The sequence below is a fragment of the Myxine glutinosa genome, chromosome 6, assembly GCF_964187855.1.
Source record: "Myxine glutinosa chromosome 6, kmMyxGlut1.1, whole genome shotgun sequence".
NCBI lineage: Eukaryota > Metazoa > Chordata > Myxini > Myxiniformes > Myxinidae > Myxine > Myxine glutinosa.
In genome coordinates this window covers 80,466,388-80,488,457 of record NC_136266.1, presented here as the reverse complement: position 1 = coordinate 80,488,457, position 22,070 = coordinate 80,466,388, and the positions used below count along the sequence as shown (strand labels likewise).

Sequence of the window (22,070 nt, the reverse complement as noted above, 5' to 3'; positions counted from 1 at the left end):
CACCAACACCACATAACGAGCAGCGATGCAATGTGCCTCAACCGTCCTCCCAAACACGGCAAGCTTGTTGCAACAGCTGCACTTAGGTTGCTAGCCAAAAGGTTAACGTAAACCCGGGTATGGCCAGAGATGAAACCAGCGTCAGGCTTGTATTCCGACTCATCTTTTTGCACGCTCTGGTGAAATGAGATTTCCTCTTCTCCAAATATTTAGAACGGTGCTTGCTTGCCCTCTTGGTTGGTTTGGCTGTGGCCAGGATGCAGATTCTGTGATCTCAGCTCCTGTGAGGGCTCTCAAAATAGGAGTGGAATTGGCTCGGACAGCTTTGCACCCATCGGTAAGTCTTGTGATCGTCTTAAGTTCGTTTCATATACTGTTATCTATTCGATGTGATGTCCTATGAACAAATGAGAATTGTCCCCCTTCACATGTTCCTCAAGATAAAGGCCTGGTATATTTACATGTGCTTAAGTATTTACTTTCTCGGTATTAAACATGCTTGAACAGAATACGGTGCACCATTTTCTGGGAATGCAACGTTGCACCCTCTCCCAAAATTGATTGAACCAGCCTCGAGTTTGGCACTGGTCGCTATTGGAACCGTGCAAATTGAGAACAATCCTCGAGGTTTAATGTTTAAATGTAACAATGATCTGGCACCTGAGTATCACCATTTGAAATGCTCGTACTACCTCTGAGATTGCTGGTCTTTGACGATTTAAAACTTGTTGATTTTGTGAAATGTGAACTGCATAGTTCCTCGCGACAAAATCCCCTGGCTTCCATGGGGTAATTTCCCCATGCACGTGAAGCGAAAAGCAGGGCTAAGGAATTTATTCACTTTGTCTGGCTGTCTACAGATGTCATTCTATGATCGAGGAACTACAGTACTTCACTTAAATTGAATTATGTAATTGGAATACTGTAGCACATCGGAATACAATTTTTTTTTTTTTTTTTTTTTTTTTTTTTTTTGTATACAGGATCGAGGCTCGTGAAAGAGCTAACATTTATCACACAAAAAATCAAACAGACACAAGTATATAATAAGGGTAGCGGTAGACAAGATGCGGCGAGATGGGGCAGCACACAACCACAACATTTGAGAGCAGGAACATCGGGAGATCTGTGGGAGGGAGAAGGCTTGTGGGGAGGAGGCATGGGAAGGGAGGGGCGTGGGAGAAGTATAAAACACAAGGACACTGCAAGGACTTCCAGGAAAGAAGTTGGTATTTCAAAAAAGTGGATCTGGGGTGAAGTTAGCGGGGGTAGAAAAGATCAAGGTTTTGGATGGGGGGAAAATAAGAGATGGTGGTGAACAGCTGTTTCAAAGACTTGGAGGGAGTAGTGGGATTGAAGAGAGTGAGGGAGTTTGTTCCAGAGGTCGGATAAAAGCGGAAAATCTACCCTTTAACAGTACTTTGGCTCTGAAATTGGCAAAATGTACACAATCTCATTCCGATCATGCATGGGTCGAGTAATTTTTAAGCCTATCTGGCAGTCAAACAAAATTGAAAATCGTTACAAAAAACGTAGTTTTTTATCGACAAAGGACACAAGTAACTAATTTAATGTGTTGAACAAAGGTGTAGAAGACAGTGCATCAACGGCAGTAAACTGCCAAAAAAGATTTTATACATTCCTTAAAACATTCTCTCTCTCTCTCTCTCTCTCTCTCTCTCTCTCTCTCTCTCTCTCTCTCTCTCTCTCTCTCTCTCTCTCTCTCTCTCTCTCTATCTCTCTCTCTCTCTCTCTCTCTCTCTCTCTCTGTCTGTCTGTCTGTCTGTCTGTACTGGAACACTAGAACACAAATCGTTAACGTTTTCTTGGCACGTGGAAGGTTTATCACTTTAGCAGTACGAACTACAATGCAGTAGTTGGAAAATGGTCACCTAATGAGTCTCAATGTGATTGCAACATGATCATTTTGGGGAATTCCCCATCAGATCATGCGTCCAAATTGTGCGATATTGTATGGATTGAAATTCCTGAATTGGGCCAGCATTATGGCAATTAGGTGCCACACTTCGATTCTAATTCGGCCGAGCAAGTGTGGTGTGTGAGGTGGTCTTTATCGGCTGTGTTGAGACCTCAGCCAATTAATCCCTCAATGGGAATTTCCTCAATCAATAAATCGAGCAACCACGACGGCCAGAATTCAGCCGAAGCTCGCCAAGTTTAATTATAATTAGCTGAAGGGCCCGTTTAGACGGGTACTTTTTTAACACTAGGTCTCGAGCTAGGACACAACAGATAAGGACACAATATAGCAGACAAACAGCAGCGCAGAGGGAAAAGGTCGACAGACAGACAACCAGGGGATGGAGGTAATGAGTTGTCGGGGAGCAAAAAAGGGATGAACAAGATGGATATGTAAGCAAAGTTTTTGGAGGGGTGGGTGGTTGTTTAACAAGTGCACAAAAGATCATTGTTTTGGATGGGGGTGGTGAACTTTAGATGGTGGTGAACAGCTGTCTTGAAGACCTAGAAGGAAGAATGAGATTTAATGTGGAACGTGGTGCTTCTGGATTTTGGTAGTTTCGCCAGGAGGGATTTGCTGGACCTGCAGATACATGAAGGGGTGGGGGAAGGGGGAGGGAACATCGTATGGAGAGGGCATTGTGTACAAGGCCAGAAATGAGGCAGAATAAGACAGATCACTGACCTGTTGATGATGGGGAAGTGATGGGTCTATACATTCGGCTTCATCGTGAAAGATTCCAATGATTTTAAGCCTTAGTTTCCACATGTGGAAACGTGAGGCAGAGGCTGAGCAAGGTGAGGCAGGAGCCAGGCCAGCAGTGGAGGGGCGTCGGGAGAGCAGTACTCCAAGCTGTGGATGAAAGCTTTGTAGGTGGATCGGAGCTCAGTTGTGCCAAGGAAGGACTTTATTCGATGGAGGATGCTCAGTTGGCGCCTGGCTTTGGAGGACAACCTTAAAATGTGGCTTGTCCACGAGAGATCGTGGCTGAGAGTGAGACCCAAGAGTTTGAGTGACTGTACCTCTTCGAGATGGTTGTTGAGAACGTAGATGGGAAGGTTTGCCGTACGGTCCTTTCGGAGAGTGTGCGTGGGACTTCTCAAGATTGAAAGACATATTCCAAGTGTTTGACTAGATAGATTGTGATTTGTCAAGGTTTGAGAGGGAAGAGGCTGCTGTCTGTCGGACGGATCAGTGATGACATGGCAGTGAGTGGAAAATCTATATTTTTGCAAATGCCTCCACAGTGTCGGTGAGATCATTGATGAAGATTAGGAACAGGATGGGGCCTAGCAAATTGCTTTGGGGTACTCCAGCCTTGACGGGGAGAGAAGAAAAGGTTCTGTTGAGCACCACATGTTGGCTATTAGTGGAGAAAGTCAGTAATCCCAGAGTGGATTTGACCTTTGATTCCATAAGGAGACAGTTTGTGGAGCAAGGTGGGATGCCAGACTATCGGAAGCTCGATATGTCGAGAGACAGCCCTGATCTCATGATTGATATTGAGGGCTTCCATCCATTGTTGAGCAGAAGCAGTGTGTCCAAGGTAGCAAGTCTATCCAAATTGATGATCTGAGATGGGGCTGTTGCAGAAAAGGAATTTTTGCCCCCGTTGGACTTGGTTTGAAACGGGGGCTTATGGATTGGGTCTTGTCCATTCATCTGTCCACAACCATTTCTTGACGTACATGGACCGATTTTGTTCAAACTTGGCACAAAGACAACACAGAGTATACATATGCAGAATATTTTGTTTTGTAATCTGACCCAAGATGGTCGCCAAATTCCTGCTCTATTTGCTGAGAAGGAAATGGCAACCCTCCCTCCCTAGTATAACCCTTGCCAAGAAACTGCTTCAGTAGCACAGATGCTTTATAACAGAGTACGGTAAGACTACATCAGTCAGAACAGAAACCGACACTTCAGAAATAATGAAGGCCATGACATATGACTTGAAGAGAGGAGTTGGGAGACCATTTGCTGGCTATTGTCATGAAAGTGGGGAAAAAAGAGGCAGTGCAAGTACTCATTTTACTCCACGCTGAGGATGAATAGAGTCCATTGCAGAGTCTGAAGCTGGGGGAAAAAACACTGTTGCAGCTCCTCCTTCGGTAATAGTTATTTAGTATAACCCTAGTAGACTTAGGAATTTGAGAGTTGCCCGCAACTCGCAAGATGTGACTGTTGAGGTCATAATGGACACTGGGACATTGTAGAATTTTAAACTCAGCGCTTTTGAACAAAAGTGAAGACTGATTGAATAGGATCACTTCACTGAGAGAACAGGTTGTTTCTGGCAACTGGACTGATTGCACCCATTTTGGAGTGTGGAACTGAGGTTGGAATTGGGCACAAATTAATTACCCTGCGCTTGCGAAGCGATAAGCAGGGTTAAGCAATCGGATGCGTGCATACGTGTGGTGTACAAACATATGTGTCTGCATTTTTAAAATTCATTTTCTTGGCAACCGTTGGTCCGATTAACACTAAATTTTACCAGAGAGCCTCCACCTGTATAATTTTTTTCCCATAATTATGATGTCATAGGTCACGTGATACGGACGCCATCTTGGAAAAATGTTACCTCGACATCTCTGAAACCGCTCATTGGAAAACATTGAAACATGGCTCATTGTCAAGTACTCCCCATGGAGAATAAGACATGATGTCATCGTGCCTTCATTATGACGTCATAATTCGACAAGTATAACGCTTGATCCGATCAGTATGAATTTCTTTTTTCCTGCAACTGTCTGGGAGACACTAAATTTTCACCATAGGAGCACACCTCCCTGTAGAAATTGTAATGATAAATATGACCATAGATCACTGAACGAACAACCCCAATGCCATTTTGGAAAAACCAAATAACTTTGCACCTCTATATCTTCGAAATTGCTCCATGGAAAGAAAGTGAACCGTGGCTCATTGTAAAAAACTCCGCATGGGGGCAATAAGTGCTGTTAACAATGTCATTGGTGCCTTATGATGTCATAATTCGACAGAGAACACTTGGTCTGATCAGTTTGAAATTTATTGTGTGATCTATGCAGCAATATTGGAGAACGTAAATTTATGATGTCATTGTTCACGTGGTCCAGCTGCCACATTGGACCAAAGAAAAACTTTAAAAACAAGAGTTGGCTCACACTGAGTTGACTGCATGGGCTATGTGAATTCCATGAATACCATGAAGTTTGAAGTTGGAGTTGTGCGATTTATTTCGGTTCGGTGTTGATGCCTTGTCAGCAAATGATTGCCATTTATATATTTGTAATGGACATCTGCACTGGGTTAGGGACTGGGAAGTTGCTCGATGTGAGGAGGTGAAATGGGTTGGTGGTGGCCATAACAATCACAACGACTCCAGCTGGTGCAGGCAATGACACCATGGTCAAGAGCACCCATGGTCATGTGGGGTCATTGGAGTGTCATGCAGTGATTAGACATTTTGGTTGGACAAATTTTTCGTGTGCTGAGAGTGAATCATGTACTCGCATGCCCACCACTCATGTATTCGCATTTAATACCGACACTACAGGGCTAAAAGTATACGGACACCACTTCTAATGAGTAGATTCGGCTGTTTCAGCCACACCCATTGCTGACAGGTATATATAATCAAGCACACAGCCATGCAATCTCCAGAGACAAACATTGTCAGTAGAATGGGCCGTACTGAAGAGCTCAGTGACTTTCAACGCACCGTCATGGAATGCCACCTTTCCAACAAGTCAGTTCGTCAAATTTCTGCCCTGCTACAGCTGCCCCGGTCAACTGTAAATGCTGTTATTGTGAAGTGGAAACGTCTAGGAGCAACAACAGCTCAGCCACGAAATGGTAGGCCACACAAGCCCGCAGAACGGGATCGCTGAAGTGCGTAGCGCATGAAAAATCGTCTGTCCTCGGTTGCAACACTCACGGCCGAGTTCCAAACTACCTCTGGAAGCAACGTCAGCACGACTGTTCATCCGGAGCTTCATGAAATGGGTTTCCATGGTCGAGCAGCTACACACAAGCCTAAGATCCCCATGCACAATGCCAAGCACCGGCTGGAGTGCTGTAAAGCTCGCCACCATTGGACTCTGGAGCAGTGGAAACGTGTTCTGTGGAGTAATGAATCATGCTTCACCACCTGGCAGTCTGATGGGGGGGGGGGGGGGGGGGTTAAAACTCTGCCATCCCCCACCCTCCCATAAAACCCTCAATGAACGCAGGTTTTGAATTTTGTGCCCGATTTTTAACTCTCTAGGCCCAAGGCCTCCATTATGATGTCATAATTCGACAAGCACAAAACTTTATCCAATGAAGATGCAATTTCTTGAGCGCCATGTCGGCATAAACTGGTAGAGAAAAAAAAAGATGACGTCATCCGTCACGTGGTTTGGCCGCCATCTTGGAAAAACCGAAAAACTTTGCACCTCTATATCTCAGTGCTGAATAGAAAAAATTGAGACATGGCTCATTGTAAAGAACTCTCCATGGGAAATAAAATATGTTAATGATGATGTCATAGGTGCCTCCATTATGATGTCATAATTTGACAAGTACAAAACTTCATCCGATCAAGATGAAATTTCCTGAGCATAATCTCGGAATAAATTGGTTTAGAAAACAAATAATGATGACCTCATCAGTCACGTGGTTTGGCCGCCATATTTGTCCAAAATGGCCGATAAAAAGTACATTCCGGCAAGTCCTCGGTCTCTGACCCATTTTTCATCTGTCTGTTTGTCTGACTGTGCGCAGTACTGCGTCTACATCGTTGCACACAGCATCGCCATACTTTACACACATATTTTCCTTGCCCTGGACAAAGACTGTGCCCAATTTTTAACTCTCTAGGCCCAAGGTCAAGCTCAATGTCACCCAAAACGTGAAATCAGGGGGGTCGAGATTTCATTTAAAATATATTTCAAACCACCATAACTCTAAAAGTACAAGAGATATGCATACACTTACTGTTACTGACATATAGGAAGTCACATACGACATTTCATTTGGCACCATGACCTTGGACCTTGAGTGACCTTGAAAGGTCAAACTCAAGGTCAAAAATTGTTTTTTTTACTAATGACTGTCAAAGTACATTCAGGCAAGTCCTGGGTCTCTGACTGATTTCTAGTTCATCTGTCTGTCTGTTCGTCTGTCTGTTTGTGCGCAGTACTACGTCTACATCGTTGCACATAGCATCGCAATACTTTACACACATATTTGCCTTGCCCTGGAATAGACTGTGCCAAATTTTTAACTCTCTCGGCCCAAGGTCAAGCTCAAGGTCACCCAAAACGTGAAAATCGTTTTTTGCTAACTAGCAACGGTACCCGCCCTTCAGGCGGGGCTTCAATTGGGAGGCCCAAATGAAAAGGCAAAATATCAGAAATTGAAGGCTTTTTTTATTTTAAACGATTTATATAAACATCCGTTAAATCACATCACATGCAAATCATCAAAATCTAAACAGTGTCTTTAGAATTTCAATAATAATCTTCCAACCACCATGTTGGTGCTTGCTGTCACTGCGATGCGAAGCGAATGACGCCTCAGAGCTGTCACATTCACAATCGCTATGTCGTATGTACTCCCGATACGTGTTTCCTTCATTGTAAAAACTACCAAGTCAACAGTTAAAAGGATTTTGAGCCAATATGTGTTATGGCCTCGGCAAAATCGATGGAGACAGCGATCTGTTAGCTTATACACCGCCCAAATAGCTATGTGAAATTTTCTCATGTGGAGATTAAACCCATGTCGTTTGAACTTTGGCAGAGGTTATTATTTACTTTTAATGATCCCTAATGGCCGATAAAATAAAAGTACATTCCGGCAAGTCCTCTGCCTCTGACCAATTTTTCATTTGTATTGTCGCGCAACCGCCAAAATTTATATCAGGCGATCGCGGATGCCGATCACGAGGCTTTAACTCCGAGGCGGAAGCTCAATGGCGGATTCCAAAATCTAAAACCCCTAAGCGCGTGGAATGGAGGGAAGCAGCGCAAGTCCCCGCAGCCTTTACTATCAATTCAATCAGGTGGTAAACTGCGTTCAAGTATGTACAGAAAATAATGCAAGGGTTTATTCAGGAAAAGGGCAAGGACAGGAAAAACACGCGCCGGTAATAAAATAAGGTAGCTAAATCGGGATCCCGCACACAACAGATATCAAACACGAGACGAGGGAGATGAATTAAAGAAAGAAACACGTCTTGTAAAATGTACACGCGGAGCTCGGCTTAGCTTGTCTTGTCGTCGTCTTCTGCTGCTGTCCAGCACCGCCCCGCCCGGCCCAACCGCACACCTCGAGGTCCCGCTCCAAGCTCCAATCCTCTCGCCGCCAACGAGGTCCGTGCACCAAGCTCCAAAAGCACCAGCACCGCTCCACTCGGGCTACACCTCAGCCCAACTCAGGTCGGGATCTCTGAACGAATCGACCGGGCTGCTGAAGAGAACTCCTCATATCGACTCGACTGCCCAATGGCGTTCGGCAAACGCGTTCAGCAACTCCCTATGGCTCAACTGCCAATTCTGTGAACCCAGCTGCTCTGGACTGCGCCAGGAATGTCACTCAACTCCCTCACTCCTGCTCAACTCAGGTCGGGGCTCTGATCTCATCTCTCGAAATGGCGTCTGGCCCTCGTTAATATCTCTCGCCGATGACGTCAGCATTGGCGCACTGCTCTGCCAATCACAGCCTCCACCGACTCACCAGCTCGCTCAAGTCACGCCCACTGCGTCACTCCAACTCTCGTCCCCTACTCCGTGGTCCTTGTGTTATAGCACATGCTATGCGAGGTGGGTAGGCCTCTCGGAGGTGTAAATGGTGGCGGCCAATTGTGGTGGTGTTCTAGCCTGATTTCCTCCTGGGGAAGGGCATCATTTAGTGTTGTACTAAAGGTCCTAACTAGTGTTTATGTGGTCTGCAGTGCCATAATGGACAAAGGTTTGACTACCAGGTGAGACATACAAGGGCTCTACTCATTATTCCCTACACTAACACACGAATCTCCTGGTAGATTCACAATCATACATCTTAACCCGACAAACGCCTACACATGACTTATTACATGAAGTGTTCCCTATCGCGACAGTCGAAGCATGTTACCTACTCAGATCTACTTTGCTCTACATATTGCTCTACCAAATTCGTAACAGTATGTTTGTTTGTGAGCGTGATAACTCGCGAACGCTTTCAGCTATCTTCGTCAAACTTTACCAGAGAACTCCGAAGGAAAAAAGTGAGGCTGTCAATGTGAATTGATAAGTGAAAGGTGAAGTGACAGTGACTTATTTTGCCTAAAACACCTTTTAGGCTCTATCGCGCTTAATATTTGGTGTGGCAAGACGTGGTGGTCGGCAAAGAAAATTCAAAAGTTGAAGATAAATCTATATCATTGATAGAAATTGTTCCCAAGCCAGTGGTGGGAAGGATATCATCAAAATGACCATGTTCAAAGGTCAAGGTTCTCTAGATTTTCGTCATACCTGTGAGGCTACCGCCTGACGCCTCCTTATTGCTTGCAAAATCGAATATTTTTAAAAGCAGGCCTGTATGGTTCTTCTTGTGCGTTATTCTGTCTGTTTGTCGCAATCGCCTACAGGTCACAATTTGAAACCGATCTTTACGAAATTTCACCAAATGGTAGAGTTGGTCATTAGGAAGAAGCCAATTGTTGTTGAGGTCAAAACGTCAACATAGGCCAAAGGTAAACAACTTCGTCAAATTCTAAAAGCTTCAATTTTCATCCAATTGACTTGAAATTTGAAGACGATTTACATATCACATCACTGAATTCAACCACCAATTATTTTTAAGCTCAACATAGGCCAAAGGGTTAACATAGGCCATGGGTTAACAACTGAAGGTTAAATTTCTAAAATCCTCAATTTTCATCCGATTGATTTGAAATTTGAAGAGGATTTGCATATCAGGTAACTGAATTCAACCATCAATTATTTTTGACGTCAAGTTTTCCGAAAAGTCAACAACTTAGGTGATGTTTATAAAGTCGTCAATTTCCATCCGATTGACTTGAAATTAAACAAGATGTGCATATCCGGTCACTTAATTCAACCACCATTATTTTTGATGTCAGTATCGGCCAAAAGGTCAACAACCTATTTCAGGGATTTCACAAGTATTGTGCAATGTACGACATATTTCTGGTTTATTTGTTTGTTTGTTTGTTTGTCACTCGCCTACAGGTCACAATTCCAAACTGATCGTCATGAACGTTTACCAAGCTGAAGAGGTAGTCACAACTGAGACACAGGAGTATTTGTCATAGGGTGAAGCACTAGTTTATAATTGGGTGGGGTTAGTATTTAGCCATAAAGTATTTAGCACATTAGCCATAAAGGTGGTGGTGGGGGTAGTATTTATTTGATTTTTATTTTATTTTACATATTAGATACACACACATACACACACACACACACACACAACACCAACAACTGGGAGAATGACAAAAGAGCAGGAAAATACAAAACAGAATTCAACAGAGTGAGGATAGACAAAGAAGGCTCATTGGAATGGCTAAGAAGAGGTCAGGTCAACTGGCATGGCGAACGAATCATACTAAATGCCAAAGATAAAGGACACGGGACTGAGCCTGATGGACAAGAGTAGATTCTGCAAGACAGAAACAGAAAGTACTATATAGTCACCTGCTCTCATAATGCAAAAACTATTATCAGAACAACTTTACACACAACAGCACAATAAAGTACGCAAAGTGATTCATTGGCAAAGCTGCAAAAATTTAAACATCTCAGTTCCAGAAAGCTCATAGAAGCACGAACCAAGAGCAATCATTGAAAATGAGGATGTCATGCTCACGTACGACCTGATGATTCCATGGAGCATAAACATAGAAAACAAAGCATTGCGTCCGGACATTGTACTCAGGAAGAAAAAGGAAAAGACAGCATTGCTGATTGAGATATCAGTACCCAGCAATGGTAGATTGGCCTTGGTTCATTTTTCCATAAGATTGGCCTAAACAACGCAGAAATCAACTAGAACGGCACTCGATCGAGCACATACCTCCACCAGGCTGAACAGTTTACGGTATGTATCCATCCCAGTTATAGGCCGGATCTGGATTTGGACCTGAACCAAAACTTAATCAGCTTGTGCTTGTCACCTAACCAACTTATCCACCAAGTTTAGTTATAGCTCGTCCATAACTTTTTGAGATATCCTGCTATATATCATTCTCCTGTATCTCCCAATGGTGAATAATCACTTAAAAAATTATACTAGCCGAATCAGAATCCGGATCTTCACCAAAATGTAATCATTTCGCCCTTGTCCCATACACTACCTCTCTGCCAAATTTCGTCGGAATCCGTCCACAACCTTTTGAGATATCTTATTCACAGACAAACAGACAGACATGGTTGAAAACATATCCTCCAACCAGCTTCGGTGGCGGAGGTAATAAAGTGACCAAATACCAGGATCTCAAAAATGAGGTCAAGACATCTTGGAAGCTGAAGAGCATCAATATTGTACAAGGGATAATTGGGGCAATATGAATGATGAAGAAGAACCTCACTGAGATTTAAAAAACCATCCCCGGGAATAATACCACAAATGAACTACAAATGGAGACAATCCGGGGTTCGGTGACGATCCTGAAAAGATTCCTTGGAACAAAACTCTGAAAAAGTGGAACAGATTGATCCATGAACCGGGATCCCTTACTGAAGAGGAGGTGGATACTTTGGGTCCTGGGAGGGCTCCGTTCTACCTCCTGAAACCCGCAAATGGAGATAACAACCACCGACACACACACACACACACACACACACACACACACACACACACACACACACACACACACACACACACACACACACACACACACACACACACACACACACACGGAGGTGGACACTTTGAAACCTGGGAGGGCTCCGTGCCACTTTCTGAAACCTGCATATGGAGATAGATAACAACCAATGAGAGAAGTCTATTGATTTTGAGGTCAAAGGTCACCGCGAGGTAAAAAAATTTAAACTGTCATTTTTATCTGATGTATTTGAAAATTGAATAGCATTTGCATATTGAGTCACTGAATTGTGGGACGCACTTTTGGGGTCAAAAGGTCAAAGGTCAACTCAAGGTGAAACTTCTAAAAAATCATCAATTTTCATCTGAAATTTTTATTTATTTATCTGATTGACCTGAGCATTGATTAAGATGGTTAATTTTAATCTTAATGATTAAGATCGTTAAAATTGGGTGCGGATTTTTGAAGTATCGTGCTCTGTAAACAAGAATGTATCAATTGAATGCAGGTTTATTAGCAACAACGATGAACAATCAATCTGCAAGACAAAGAAAGCGATGGTAGATATTAGAATAAGATAATAGATACAGAATATGCAAATAACAATGCGCAGTATTACACAAGATGAGAACGCAATAGAGAACAGCACCATACAAGAGTTGTCTATCTCCCTTTCCCAAAAACGTTCAATTGTGACACAGAATAAAACGAAACTGGAGACCGAGAAAAAGGATCACATGAGTTTATAATTGATATTCTTCTGAATTGAATCGGGCTGGTGGTTTGATAATTCGCTTCGGGCGGCCCGTCACCACCCGATCAATCGTCGGAGTCCTCTGAGGGCAGTTCGTAATTTCCTGGTCCATTGTGGGAGTCTCCGGTGGGTGGTTCACTATCGCCCTGTCCGACGCCGGAGTCCCCTCCAGCTGGTCCATCATCACCCGAACCGTCAAGGGGGCAGAAATAGGCAGTGACCGTGGAGGTGTGGCGGTGGTCTGCACATGTGGTTGGTTAGCGACTCTCGCGGGTGGTGTCATCGCGGTGGTCGAGCGGAGTGTCTGTGATGGTAAGCCCGGCGCAATGACATGTTGGGGTTCACCCTTCTGGGGAGTGGTAACAGGATTGAGACAGACTCTTGGAGCGGCGATGGGTTGGGTACCAGACATTAAGTATTTCGGTACGATTGGCATAACACTTGGCATAACGGTTGGCAGCATGCCACTTTTGCCAGTCGTAGTGGGAGTTGTCATGCTGAAAGGCGTAAAACGTCGCAGGAACTTACGATTCCGGAGAGTGATTCTTCCGGAGCCATCCACCTTGACAACGTATTGATCGAATTGTTTTACCTCAATCACGGTTCCGGTCCGTTCCCATTTTCGTGGTTCCAGGCCGGTCTGGTTCTGGATCCGGACATGGTCCCCGACGGCCAGTGGAGGTAGTTTTGTCGTGTGTTCAGAGAGTCTTTCGATCTCCCTGGCATGCCGAATGCGCAAAGCTTCCTCACGATTGTTGCGTGTTTCCCGCCAGGTGTCCGATGGCAAGTATCTGCCTGGGATGATGGGTATGAAGTCCTTGACTGGCCTCTTGAAGATGATCATGGCTGGAGACAACCTAGTGTCCTGATCCGGTGCATTCCGGTACTGGAGTATTGCACGTTGGAACTGATCAGTGTCTAGTTCACCATTGGAACCAGTGTTATCGGTGATCATTCTTTTCGATGTTTTGACTGCGATCTCGGCACGACAGTTGCTGTGTGGGAAGGCAGTGGCTGACAACCGATGGTTAACGCCCCACCGACGCAAGAAGTCTTGGGTGTCATGTGCCGTGAATTCTGGCCCACAGTCAGATGCCAATTCGTCGGGGATACCATAAGTGGCGAAGTTCGACCGCAGACATTTCACTAGGCCTTGTGCCCCGCCAGTAGTTAGCTGAATGATTGGCCAATTAGAGTAACGATCAACGGTGACCAAATAACTCCGACCCTTGTGATGAAAGTAATCTGAACAAACGTACTGGAAAGGGTAGGCAGGTTCAGCTGAGGCTGTAGGTGGAGCACTTGGGTGCGATGGGGCCATCCGATTGCAGTGTGAGCAGCGATTGCGCATCTCATGAATCTGGGGAGTGATTCCAGGCCAAAAGATCGAGCTGCTGGCCCGGGTGGTCATAGCCGTGACTCCTTGGTGAGCAGCATGAAGATTCTCAAGGACAAGCTTCCGTAGCTTCGGTGGGATGATAATCCTCCCCTTGTAGACCACTATGCCATCAATAGTGTAGAGGTGTTCACGGAAGGGAAAGTATTCCAAAATGGACACAGGGAAATCGTCCCGACTGGCAGGTAGACCCTGCTCAATAGAATTGAGTAACTGCAGCATCTGAGTGTCACTTGCTGTTTCGTCCCGAACATCGTCCCAAGTGACGGACCGCACAGAATCGAGTGTCTTGATGGCTGCCATAGAAATAGCCATTTCCATGCCAGAGTCGTCATCTGTGGTCCACAGCCCAGTCAAGGTGTGCTGTCTTAGTGTAGTCGATGTGGCCACATCCATAATGGAGGAAATGTCATCCACCAGTGGCAGTCGTTCCGATGGTCTGGCACCCGACGGATGTCGTGAAATCGCATCTGGTACGCAGTGTCGTTTTCCCGGGATGTGGATAATTCGGAAACGATATGCTAGGGTCCTTTCTTTCAAGTTGGCAAGCCGCGTGTTATGGATGTCCTCTAATCGTCTGTCACCAAGAAGCTTGATTAAGGGCTTGTGATCGACGGCAATAATCAGGTTCTTGCATCCCAACACAAAATACTTTACTTTTTCCAGGCTGTCCGCCACTGCTAGAGCTTCACCCTCTATCGGAGCATAGCGCGACTCCGCTGCATGGGTGAAGCGGCCTCCAGCAAGGGTGATTTTCCAGCCATCGGGGCAGCACTGTGGGGTTTCACCAGGGCATCTGCAGTGTTTTTGGAGGAGCCAGAAGCCAATCCCATCCTTCGACCAGTCAGTTGCGAGACATGTTGTCCGTTCCTTGTCAAAGATCCGGACCCCATTTGCGACTTCAGATATGATGAGTCGTTTTGATTCTTCGAATAGGGATTGTAGTGTTGCATCCCAGTAGAAGGGGGTGCATGGTTTTAGGAGGTCCCGAAAAGGTCGCATCCTCTCGGTCATGCTGAAGCAGTATGTTACCTGATTGACTAGCCCAAACCAGGAGCGAATGTCAGTAATTGTTTTTGGTGTGGGGAAGTCCTGTATCGCTTGGAGATACCTTTGGCATGGTCGTACACTGTCCATGGTGATCTCGAATCCAGCGAATTCGACCGTGTCCTGACCAAAATGGAATTTCGTCGGATTTTGCGTAATCCCATTACGGCCGCACAGGTCGAGCCAGTTGCATGTCTGAAAAAAGCTCTCTTCCAATGTGTCGCTCCACATGATGGTATCATCAATGCATTTGGACTTGTTTTTGAAGTCCGATACGATTTCGTCAAATCGTCTGGAGTATCCATCACCTGAAGCGATGTAACCTTGGGGAGTGGTGCAGTAACGGTATCGGCCCCATGGTGTGATGAACGTTGTCAGATGGCGGTCACATTCTCTGATTGGAACGCTGTGATAGCCATTCCAGGCGTCTGTTACCGTCTTTTTGGTGTTATGTGGCACCGCCATTGCTTGATGGAAGGGTGACTGGGTGTGGTGGGTCTCACGTGTGCAGTGCGCATTCAGTGGTTGCAGATCAACTGTCCTCCGTGGGGTCCCATCCTTCTTTGGACAGACGACCATTCTGCTGCACCATGTCACTGGTTCACCAATTGGCACCGGTTCCAGAACCCCTAACCTGATGTCGCGATCGATACCAGCCTTGACTTCTGCCTGCCAGTGTAAGGGGACAGGCACTGGGGTGTGCACCGCTTTTGGTGTTGCCTCGGGGTCAACCATCAGTGTGAGAGGCGGACCTTCCATGTGGGGTAGTGGCTGGTGTTCGCAGACATTGAATGTGCTGCTTTTGTAGTACTCCAGTAGCCATTTCTCCAGCCTCTCTCGGTTCTCGTCAGTGGCCGGAAATGGGATAGATGTAGGCAGTGTAGGGGGAAGCGATCTTACCGGGCAGTTACAATTTGCATCGATAACTGCTGCCACTGCAGCACCAACTGTGTTGGATTCGCCAATGGTTGGGAAGCTACTAGACACGAGGCCTAGATCGACGCATGCTTCACGACTGAGATACATGTTCCGTGTGTCAGGTGAGATGTAGCAGATTTGTCGGGTTTCAATAATGTCGCCATTGGTTGTGCGACCAGACAGGTGTAGGAGCATGGCGCCGATAATCCGGACCCTTCCACTGTTAACAGCATTCATCTTCAGGTTGACAGGTAACAGGTCTTCATTACGCAGCCCGAGTTTGTGGAAAATATTAAGTCCTGTGAGGCAGCTTTGACAGCCAGTGTCGGCCATGGCCTGGAGCCTGGCCGATTTTGGTCGGGATGACAGTGGCTGGCCGAAATGGTCATAAGATTCCTTATCGATCCGTGCTATGACTTTTATGTACGGCTGTGGTTGAGACTTCTTCTTGGTCCAGCCAGAGAGGTGGTCAAATATATGGTGGTCGAGGTGTAGTGGAGTTGACAAGGTGGCCATGGCCCTTTTAATTTGCGGCTTCCAAATGGCCGTTTCTCGTTCCGTGACAGAGCAGAGGAGATCGTGGACCTGGCTGCTTTCTTCCACATCATGAGCATCCATTGATTTGTCCGTAGGTTTGTTGTCCGCCTTTTTCGTGCCTCCCCGGCAGACATGTGCAAAATGGCCGCGAGTGGCGCATTTACTGCATGTTTTCCCGTAGGCATTGCAGAATTGACGCCTTTGGTCGATGTTCGGCTGTTTGCCATGACCAGTTTTGCCGCAATAACTACAAATGGCCGCCTGCTTGTCGGTAGTGATCAGGGCTCTTTTGTTCTTCCAGTTTTTGTATTGGCTTGCGCCATGAGCGCCTTCACTATCGAGCAAGGCATTCTGGGAACGTTTCCCTGCTTCCTTGGCCTCTACGAAAGTGAGAACTTCCTCCAAGCTCATGTTCTGATTTTGATCGCCGAGAATGTCCTGTTGTATATCTTGATCGGCGAGTCCCCGACATAGGACATCGCGAACCATGTCCTTGGTGTAGTTGACATCAGTAGGGGGATTGCATGAGCATACAAAAGAAAACTTGCAGATCTCAGCTTGACCAGCCAGACGGGCTGCGTAGGTACGAATTGGTTCTTCTCGGTCCTGTCGCATGTTGTGGAGGTTTACGCGGGACACCATGGTATTCTCCTCTCGGACAGCAAGGGACCGAATGGCTTGTAGTATAGCTGCCTCGTCCTTGATTTCAATGCGTGGGTTGCTGCGGTGGAGGTCACGTCGTAGGTTATCATCACAACATTCAAGGAGTTGAACGCGAACATCATTGCCGATTATCTGGGTCGCTGCCTTGTAACCATCCCATCTTCTGGTGAAATATTGCCAATCTTCGCTGGTACCGCCGGTTTGGATACGAGGACGGCTGACTTTGTCCGGTTTGGCTGGTGCAATGGACGTGTGGGTCATGGCGTGGATGGAGAGCTGGATAGCAGCAACGGCATTGTCAGTGCTGTCAGTAACGTAGACACAGCTCGGGAAGGGGCAGACTGCAGCAGGCATCTTCAGATGAGTTGATTGTTCATAAACAAGAATGTATCAATTGAATGCAGGTTTATTAGCAACAACGATGAACAATCAATCTGCAAGACAAAGAAAGCGATGGTAGATATTAGAATAAGATAATAGATACAGAATATGCAAATAACAATGCGCAGTATTACACAAGATGAGAACGCAATAGAGAACAGCACCATACAAGAGTTGTCTACTCTGCACACCTTTCTTATTTGAGTTGATGAAGGACAAGGATTGCAAACGAATCAACACGTTTATTGCAGCCGTGCTGCACACACCAAGCTCCCCTCGTACACCTCCCCGGAAGCGCCAACTCCACTTCCGTGTCAAACAGGTAAAGGTGAGCTGCATCGCATCTGAAGCATACATATTACCAATGATGCCAGTGATAGCTCGCCTACTCTTCGCAAAGGACACTGTGCGATCTTTAACACTCGCCAACTAATTCCGGCAGACAGGACGCCTGCTAAATGTCCATCCGAGGGTACTGCATGTACACTATACAGTCATGTGATTCGTGCGCGGAAGTACGATGAAATGCAATGCGCCGTGGCCGTCGTTCGTCCCAAGGGATACAGACGTAAGGGTGTATGTTGTAATTGAGCTTGTGCTTTCTCCCTTTCACCTTCGCAAAAAAAAATTACCGAAACGCAGGCAAAGTTAAAATCGCTATTTGTGGTTGAGTGACGTGACGCATATAAATAATAGTTATGAAAACAGCAACAATTGTTTAAAATATATATAGAAGAGATCGTTTTTAAACATAAGCAGGGATTCGATTTGTTTGTGTTTTTCGCTGTGACGTGAGGGGCCATAAGTAGTGAACATGAATAACGACCTTGTTGACGCAAAACCGGCGGCGAGTGATGAAGGTGAGTGGTCTCTTCGTATTCAGCTTGTCAAATGAACCGAACATTATCGATTATTGTGTGAAATCGCCGTGTTGCTGAACCGAGGCCTAGTTATGCCAGGGGCGTTAGCACCAGCTTGCGATCAATCGAATATTTAAGAGTTACGCCCGCCCTTTATCTATTGAAGAATGTTTACACTGAGGAAAAGCAGCTTTGGCGTGCAGACGTATGAAATTTCATGATTATGCACTAATTACGTAAGGCTAGATGCTTATGTGTGTAACTTTTGAAATCGAACCTGGGATCACGTGACTAATGCTCGGATGGGAACCTTGCCCTGCTGTGACATCACGTGACTAGTGCTCTGATGGATCACGTAACCTTGATGCAGGACTCAGACGGTTCAACATCAAATCGACCCTTTTCTCCTGAACTTACCTAAATCCAGGATCACTGATCACCTCCGCTCATTCGTTCTTCATTTCCCCACTTGTGGAATAAACTTCTGCATCATCTTCGATCTCAATCTTACCTCCAAGTTGTCATGGCAGCTGTTCACCACCATCTCAGATTGTCCCCAATCCAAAACAAAGATCTTTTATACCCTCACTATCCCCCTCCCTCACCCCACCCAAATCCCTCCCAATTTTCCAGCTTTTGCTCAGAATTTCCTTCTCCGTGCAGGCATGTTTTTCATCCTGTTTTTGTCTGTTACTCCTGATCGGTTCAGTGTACTAGCTCTTCCACAAGCCTAGACAATGTAAACTGAACATCAAAATAAACTTATCACTTTCATTTTTTGAAATGCGCAGCTTTACAAAAACGTTTCTTTAATTGTAATGACTGATTATGTAACGGGAACTTCACTTCAATCCCCTGGGAGATCGACAATGGCATGCTTGAGTGGTTCTGTATAGGGATCTTTCCCTTTAAATAATGACCCTCATAATTAAATCCTTTAGTTCTTGTGATTAGACATTCATTTACTGCTGTTGTTACGGATTCGTCACTTCCGTTGTTGTGGTTCTCATCCACTGTAAACATTTTTGGTTGCATGTACTATTATTGTTATCGTTTAAGTGAATTGGAGATTACTGTTTTCAAAAGGTAAACAAAATTGATGTTTTAAAAAGAAACCGGATTGGAAACCGGACGAGGAAGAAGAGGAAGAAAAAAAGGAAAAGGAGGCGGAGTGAGTGAGGTCGGAGAAGGAGCCGAGCTGCGTTGAGGTTTTGAGCAAACTCTGGCGAACGGGGGTCACGAGTGAACTTTGGGGTTTCCTGGGAATGGGATTCCTGCAACAGAGTTGTTATCGCTGTGACAGTTAAACCTGCGTGACAGGTTTTGCGGTCGATTCCGAAGAGAATCATTGGCGTGTCGTTACATCTCGAGAACGGGCCGTTGGCCATTTTGCCTCGCGCCTGATTTCACATCGCTCCAAGTTTTTCACCTCGCTCCAACCCCAACGCATCCAGCCGTTAGACTGGTTTGCATGTGTAACGTGGATTTCGAGTGGGAATTTGCGGTTCGCCGTGTGGGGAGCCGTTGAACATCCATACCCGAAGGTGTGATTTCCCAGTCGCCTCTTGAGGGTACCTTTGCCCATCTTTGGCAGTGTGACTGTCAACCGAACGGGATTCTGGTCTCGAAACAACATCGTTCTGACGATCACTGGAGCGTGGATAGACTTTGGTTTGAAGCTGGGACAGAGACATTGGGAATGTTCTTTTCGCTCACTTGGAGCACAGTGAGTTACATTGTACGAAACTGATGGTACCATCATAGGAATGATATATTGGTTGTACAATTGATTAATATTGCTATTGTACTGTTATTCTTGTGTGACCTTAATACAATACTTGTCTGTTGGTAACAATTGGTGTGGTTTCACCATTGATCTTTGACACACAGAATAACACATCTTTCTGCCGTGACTCCTCTCGGGGCTCGGAGGTACACCGTGACCGCGGTTTGGGGAGGAGCACGTAACACTGTCTATAGTCACTCTAGAGCCGTGGTTCTTAACCTGGGTTCGACCGAAACCCCAGGGGTTCAGTGAGCCAATCTCAGGGGTTCGGCGGAGGTCCTCCGAAACACATTGCAATTTGTTTTTTGTTTTGTTTTTAGTTTTGTATCGATTTTGAATCTATGTGTAATTACGCTTATTATTAATATTATTATTTTGCTATGTATGTTACGAACGAATGGAAATGTTATTTGTAATTGTATTCCCATCCCATTCATGGTTTCTCTGGTCTGTGTTTAAGATAAGTTGTTTCACACTGACTGTAGTAAGTTGAATCAATGAGCAACTTGCTAATTATTCTGTTGATGGTGCTTACTTGCTTACTTACCTACTGGATTTTGGACTTTGCAGGTGTTCGGAAATTCCAGTGAATAGCCTCGATTAGCTTGCCGTGTGCCGTGCGTCATTGGTCGCACCTTACTTTGGAGTTACTGATTAAATGAAAAGTAAGTTGGAAATGTTTGTGGATATGCAGGGTGGGTTCATAGTTATATTAAAGTCAAAAGTGGATGGTGATTATAAAATATGATTGAATTACTCAGAAAATTAGGTGGAGGTGATAAAACTCCTTTGGTCGCAATTCAAAACTAACAATTCACAGTTTTCTATGTAATATTATAATGGGATTTGAGGTGACATAGAGTTGAGTCGATAATAAATCCTGTCATCGTAACTATAAGTTATGTTTTCTTCGTTAAAATTTCTCAGTTTTCAGAGGGGTACTAATTATATTTAAGCATGTTCGTTTTTAAATTTTTGTCATATAATTATTTGCCCGAACTTAATTAAGATCAGCTTGTTACTTCTTTTTTTTTTGCAGTATGTCGAGCAAAAAAAGGAAGTGGTCGGAGGATTACGTGCGGTACGGGTTCACGTGTTTGACGGAACAGGACGGAAGTCAGCATCCTCAATGCATGCTTTGCAATGTCAAGTTGAGCAACTCCAGCCTAGCACCAGCAAAACTACGGGAACACTTCAAAAAAACTGCACGGCGAGGGGCAGTACAAAGACGCAATCCTCACCGCGTCGTATGAAGTTGCGTACCTGATCGCAAAGCAGGGCAAACCACACACCGTTGGCGAGACAATCATCAAACCGGCCGCGTTGAAGATGGCCAACATCATGCTGGGAAAAGCTGCTGAAAACAAGTCGTCTCTCGTTCCACTCTCAAATGACACCATCAGATGCAGAATCGACGACATGAGCGACGACATCCTCGCCCAGGTAGTTGCAGATTTATTCGCGAGCCCGACGAAATTCAGCCTTCAACTCAACGAGACCACCGACGTTTCGAATTTGAGCCAGCTCATCTTATTGTGCGTTATATCAAAGGAGACGAGATCGAGGAAGACTTTCTGTTCTGCAAGCCTCTCACAACAACGACGAAGGCAGCTGGACGACTTCTTCAGAAGCAACGGCCTCTCGTGGAACATGGTGTCTGCAGTTTGCTCGGACGGAGCTCCAGCCATGCTGGGATGCAACTCCGGTTTTGGAGCGCTGGTGAAGGCCGATGCACCACACATCATCGTCATGCACTGCGTCCTGCACAGACACGCGCTGGCATAAAAAACCCTGCCTCCAAAACTGTCCAATGTTCTGAAAATCGTCATTGAAACTGTGAATTACGTGCGAAGCCGTGCTCTGAATCATCACTTCTTCAAAGAGCTGTGCAATGAAATCGGCTCTGAATTCGAAGTCCTACTCTTCCACTCTAACGCTCGATGGTTATCACGAG

General features: G+C 45.4%; 2 protein-coding genes across 4 annotated transcripts in view; one reads left to right on the top strand and one right to left on the bottom strand.

The window, feature by feature from the left end:
- TAF10 (TATA-box binding protein associated factor 10) overlaps positions 1 to 22,070 on the top strand; it is a 32,173-nt gene continuing 10,103 nt past the window's right edge. Inside the window, exons 1-2 of one of the 3 annotated variants that reach the window (XM_078780032.1) lie at positions 1 to 337; positions 20,687 to 20,781. In XM_078780032.1, the coding sequence (XP_078636158.1) occupies positions 20,775 to 20,781 (7 nt within the window). In that variant the 5' untranslated portion in view covers positions 1 to 337; positions 20,687 to 20,774. Of the gene's footprint in view, positions 338 to 18,034; positions 18,331 to 20,686; positions 20,782 to 22,070 lie in introns of those variants that run through there. The other 2 variants (XM_068120431.2, XM_068120430.2) reach the window with 2 other exon arrangements.
- LOC144892622 (uncharacterized) lies at positions 12,267 to 17,788 on the bottom strand. Its single transcript, XM_078780030.1, has 2 exons — positions 17,662 to 17,788; positions 12,267 to 17,523 (listed from the first exon to the last, which is right to left on the bottom strand). Exon 2 carries the CDS (start codon positions 17,441 to 17,443, stop codon positions 12,518 to 12,520), a length of 4,926 nt encoding a protein of 1,641 aa, XP_078636156.1. The 5' UTR covers positions 17,444 to 17,523; positions 17,662 to 17,788; the 3' UTR covers positions 12,267 to 12,517.

Bases quoted from the DNA above. Each gene is read 5' to 3' on its own strand.
- LOC144892622 (XM_078780030.1), bottom strand. From the start codon at position 17,443: ATGCCTGCTGCAGTCTGCCCCTTCCCGAGCTGTGTCTACGTTACTGAC.